Here is a 4,528-nt window from a genome sequence, read left to right as displayed (position 1 = left end):
GTCCTGGGGCGGCAGCAGCGAGTAGGTGACCTGGGCGTTGGTGCCTGAATCTCTGTCTGTGGCGCTGACGCTGCCGATGTGCAGGGCGGGGCTGTTGTTCTCGCGGACGAAGAGGGTGTAGGAGGTTTGTGTGAAGGCGGGGGCGTTGTCATTGACATCAGAGACCAGCACGGTCATATTGAGCTGTGTTGTTCGTTTGGGTGTCCCTAAGTCAGAGACCGTAATAGTGATGTTGTACTCGGCTCTGCTTTCTCTGTCTAATGATCTCTCTGTTAGTAGTGTGTAAAAGTTCCCCACAGAAGATTTCAGGAGGAAGGGTAGATCATCCTGAATAGAGCAACTTATTTTCCCATTTTCTTCTGAATCAAGATCTGAGACACTGAAAACTGCAACCACAGTTTCAGGCGCATTCTCAGGTATTGGGCTGGTAAATGCAGACATGGTAACTTCTGGAGCGTGATCATTCACATCCATCACTTGAATCAAAATGGTGCATTTTCCAGAAAAACCTCCAGCATCTCTTGCCTCGATATTGATTTCATAGGAGTGAAGTTTTTCGAAATCAAGTTGTTTTTTTAGTCGAATTTCTCCCGTCAAGGAATTGACCTTAAAAGTTTTGCTAATCTCGTCTGAAGCTTGGAAAAGTGAATAGGAAATCTCTCCGTTGACTCCAGTATCTACATCCGTGGCAGAGACCTTGACAACCAGGAAGCCTATTGGACTGTCCTCAGAGATCTGCACCCTATAGAAAGGCTGCTCAAATTCAGGGGCATTATCGTTGAAGTCCACAACTTCAACGTAGACCAGAGCAGTGCCAGATCTGGGTGGAGAGCCACCATCCAGGGCTGTAAGTGTTAACCGAAGCTCAGCTTCCTCCTCTCGGTCCAGCGCTTTGTCCAACACCAGCTCTGGATATTTCCTACCATCACTGCGTTTGCGAGTGAGGACCCGAAAATAGGAGTTGGGGCTGATTACATAGCTCTCAATATTATTTTGGCCTACATCTAAGTCCTCAGCATTCTTCAAAGGAAATGTAGTCCCAGGAGGACTGCTCTCTGACACTTTTACCAGCATTTCTTTGTCCAGAAATACTGGAGCGTGGTCGTTTATGTCTGTTACTTGTAGCTCAGCTTGAAAAAACTCTAAGGGACTCTCTAGCAACGCCTGGAAACGTAGCACACACGGCTCTGTGTGACCGCACAGATCCTCACGGTCCAGTTTCTCATTTAGCAACAAATCCCCGGTCTCCTGGTTGAGCTGCAAATGTAGTTTGTTCCCTCTGGAAATAACTGTAACCCCCCGGCTGGAGAATTCCCTCTGCTCCAGACCCAAGTCCTTTGCTAAATTGGTTACAAAGGAGCTACCCTCAGTTTCCTCCACCACAGAATAGCGCCTAGGTTCCGCCGCGCCCGCCAGAGATAAGCCGAAAAGGAGAAAGGAAAAAACGACTTGCCTTTGTCTGCAAATGAACATCCTGCTGGCCTCCATTGTTCTTGCTTTGTTCAGCTTCCGGGGAGGAGGGTTCCGTGGGACTGTAAAGTCACCAGCATCTGAGGCTATGGTTATTCCACAGATGCCTCAGAATTTTTCCTGGGAGTAGTCCTTTCCAGAGGACCCAACCTTCCTCTCTTAGCCTCCGAGCTTCCCGTGGGCTTCCAGGTTCTGCGGCTTTTTGCCGGTTAATGGAGCGGTAGCTGCGGTTCTGGTTTGTACCTTCTTATCCTGCAGCGCCACCACGCGTCCTCACAGGATTTACATTTAGTGGGATGATGCAATATTCCCAACTCTGCCTGTGTGTACCCAGGGGCTATGTAAGGTTAGAACATCACCGTTAATATCGCCGGACGTTATTAAGCAGACAACTGCCCGAAGGAGAAATTACATTAATCTTTCAACAATGCTAACTGAGTTGGGGCAAAATGAAATATTTAGGTAACAGTCTAGCTTGGCAAAAAGAATATATGCAGAAAATTTCAAATATAATTGGAGTTAAATATAACAGGCAATATTTAGATGTTTATACTGTTATTTCCATGAGCCACAGAATACTTAGTAGCTGTGAACCTTGAACAAATTATTTAATCGTTCTTCTTTAGTTTCCTCATCTGTAAAGTGAGGATTATAATGGCACCTACTACATAGGGCTGTTGTGAATTTTCCACCTTACAGATAAGGTAACTGATGCAAAGAGAGATTAACCTTATACATAAACTATATACCCGGTATATAGCAATTTGATACCAACAGGTAGCTGACTATACATGAATCCATTAATATAACTAGAAAAACACCTCAAAATTCAAATGGCAAAAGACTACATAAGCATGACCATGTCAGAGAAGTTATGTCAAATAATGAAGGTAAACAGACAAGGAAAGGCTGCAGAGTTTGTCTAAATAGAGACATAATCTGTAACAACTGGTGATTTTGTTTCTGGGGAAGGATGTCCTTTTTTGTTACCTCCACTTCGAACGGGATCAATTTAAAAAATCTTTTATTCTGAATTTTTTCTTATCTTATAAAAGAAGAGTATAATGAACCACCAAGTACTCAGTACTAGCTTCAACTATTATCAACGTTTTGCCATAATTCTTGACTCTATCCCTCCAACATTTCACATTCCAGGTAAATCGTATTTTCACCCACAAATACTTCAGTATACATTTCTTTAAATGCACAATGACTTTAAGCGACTCTAAAAATGCCCTTAACTATAATGCCATTATTATGCCTAAAAAAGTAAGTTAATATTACTTTGTACCCATCGATATTCAAACTCTTCCAAGTGTTTCAAAGTTATCACTATCGTTTGAATCAAGATCCAGACAAGACCCACACATTGCATTTGATTGGTAGATCTCTTAAGACCTTTCCTAGTGTAGACTTCCCTCCTCCCATTTTTCGTGCCATTTATTTGTTGGAGAAATTGGATAATGTTACCCTGAGACCATGAAAGCAATTTAAGATTTTACTGCTGTGAGGGTTTTTTTTTTTTTTTTTCGCTCTTAGATTCTATCTCACCAGTGATATAAAGTAATACTACCTTTATTAGAGTTACAAGCACTAGTTTATAACATTTTCAGAAAATAACCATGCAAAAATTGTCTAGATATTTTAAAAACTAAAATAGGCTATAAATTTTTATAAAAAACAGTGCTTCTCCTTAACTCTTCAGCATTTCTAAAAATTTTTAATGATCATCTATGTTTCTCTTTGATATTATACATTTAAAATGATTTTTTCATAAATATTCCTGATTCAGCAGTACATGATAATTAATAGAAAACTTTCAAAAACAAACTTTCAAATCAGGAAAATGTACTACAAATGTTAAGTATGGGCGACTGTAGAAAAATTCTACAATGTGAAGAAAATAATTAATTAATGATGTGGTCAAAATTATGTAATATTCCTACTCAGGACCATTAATCATTTTCTGTGAAACAAAAGTCATATGTTCTGAAGTCAAGGAGAAGGCACAAATTGCCCTTTCAATTTTGTTTTTCACCTGAGATTTGGACAGATCAGATCATTAGTAATAATAGTTGAAAACTGACCCAGAAAAGCAGGATTATTGGTTAATAAGAAAACCACAGACAAATATGTACATTATTATTTCTAAATATAGAAAAGATTGAACAGCAATATGAATATGATGAAAAGACTTCCTCTCCTTAACTAGGCAGAAACTTGCCAGGTGATATCTAATGAGACAAAACAGTATGAAGTCGGAGCAGGGTCACTGACCCAGAGTCAGACAGATCTAGGACAGATGCCCAGTTTTGTCACTTGTTAGGATCTTAGTGAACATACTGAAAATCTAAGAGCATCTATTTTGTCATTCCTAAAATATGACACCTCATATAGTTCTTCTGAGATTAAAAGTGTTAAAATAGTGTATGATGCACAAAAAGCATTTTTAAAAAATGCTTAAAAAGATACTCTACAGTCTATGCTTCTGAGACTATAGTAGGTACACTCATACAGCATTCTAAGCAACTCAAAGAGAAAGTCCTAGTAGAAATAGAAAACAATGGAAAGCAATTTAAAATATCTCAAACAAGACTTATCATTTAATAAACTGTATATTAAGCATAATTATTTGACATAAAACATTACACATATACATGTCATGCTTTGAGAAGGGTTCCTGGTACTAAATGTAGATTCTTTTCTATGCGCAGAAATTTATTTCTTGACTTCAAGAGTACATATTTGAAATGATCTAAAGACACTCTTCTACAGGCAGCTCAAGATAAGTTCCTAATTAGAAATGTATTCACAGACACACATTTAGGTTTCATTCTTTATCAGAAACCCAAATTATTCTGAAATGGGGGATTTTCTTCTACTTCCCTACCTGTGTTCTGGGGTAGGAATCTGGGGATAATTGGTTTCAGGAACTTGAATTCATTGGTCCCGGAACCTCCCGCCAGACACACCTCGTACTGGTAGCTCTGGGACAGGGTCCCGGTGCCGCTCACGTCCACCAGATGCCCTGGAAAGGGACCCTCGGGCACCGAGCAGC

At 39.8% G+C, this 4,528-nt stretch overlaps 1 protein-coding gene across 1 annotated transcript in view; it reads right to left on the bottom strand.

Moving 5' to 3' along the window:
* Positions 1-4,528, bottom strand: part of LOC108306983 (protocadherin beta-7-like) — a 34,669-nt gene that overhangs the window by 27,732 nt on the left and 2,409 nt on the right. The window contains exon 2 of the mRNA XM_037739949.1: positions 5-696. Within this exon, the coding sequence (XP_037595877.1) occupies positions 5-696 (692 nt within the window). The remainder of the gene's footprint in view (positions 1-4; positions 697-4,528) is intronic.

The sequence above is a fragment of the Cebus imitator genome, unplaced genomic scaffold, assembly GCF_001604975.1.
Source record: "Cebus imitator isolate Cc_AM_T3 unplaced genomic scaffold, Cebus_imitator-1.0 Scaffold76, whole genome shotgun sequence".
Taxonomy (NCBI): Eukaryota; Metazoa; Chordata; class Mammalia; order Primates; family Cebidae; genus Cebus; species Cebus imitator.
Note: the sequence above shows the minus strand (reverse complement) of the source record. Positions and strands in the feature narration are given on the sequence as shown.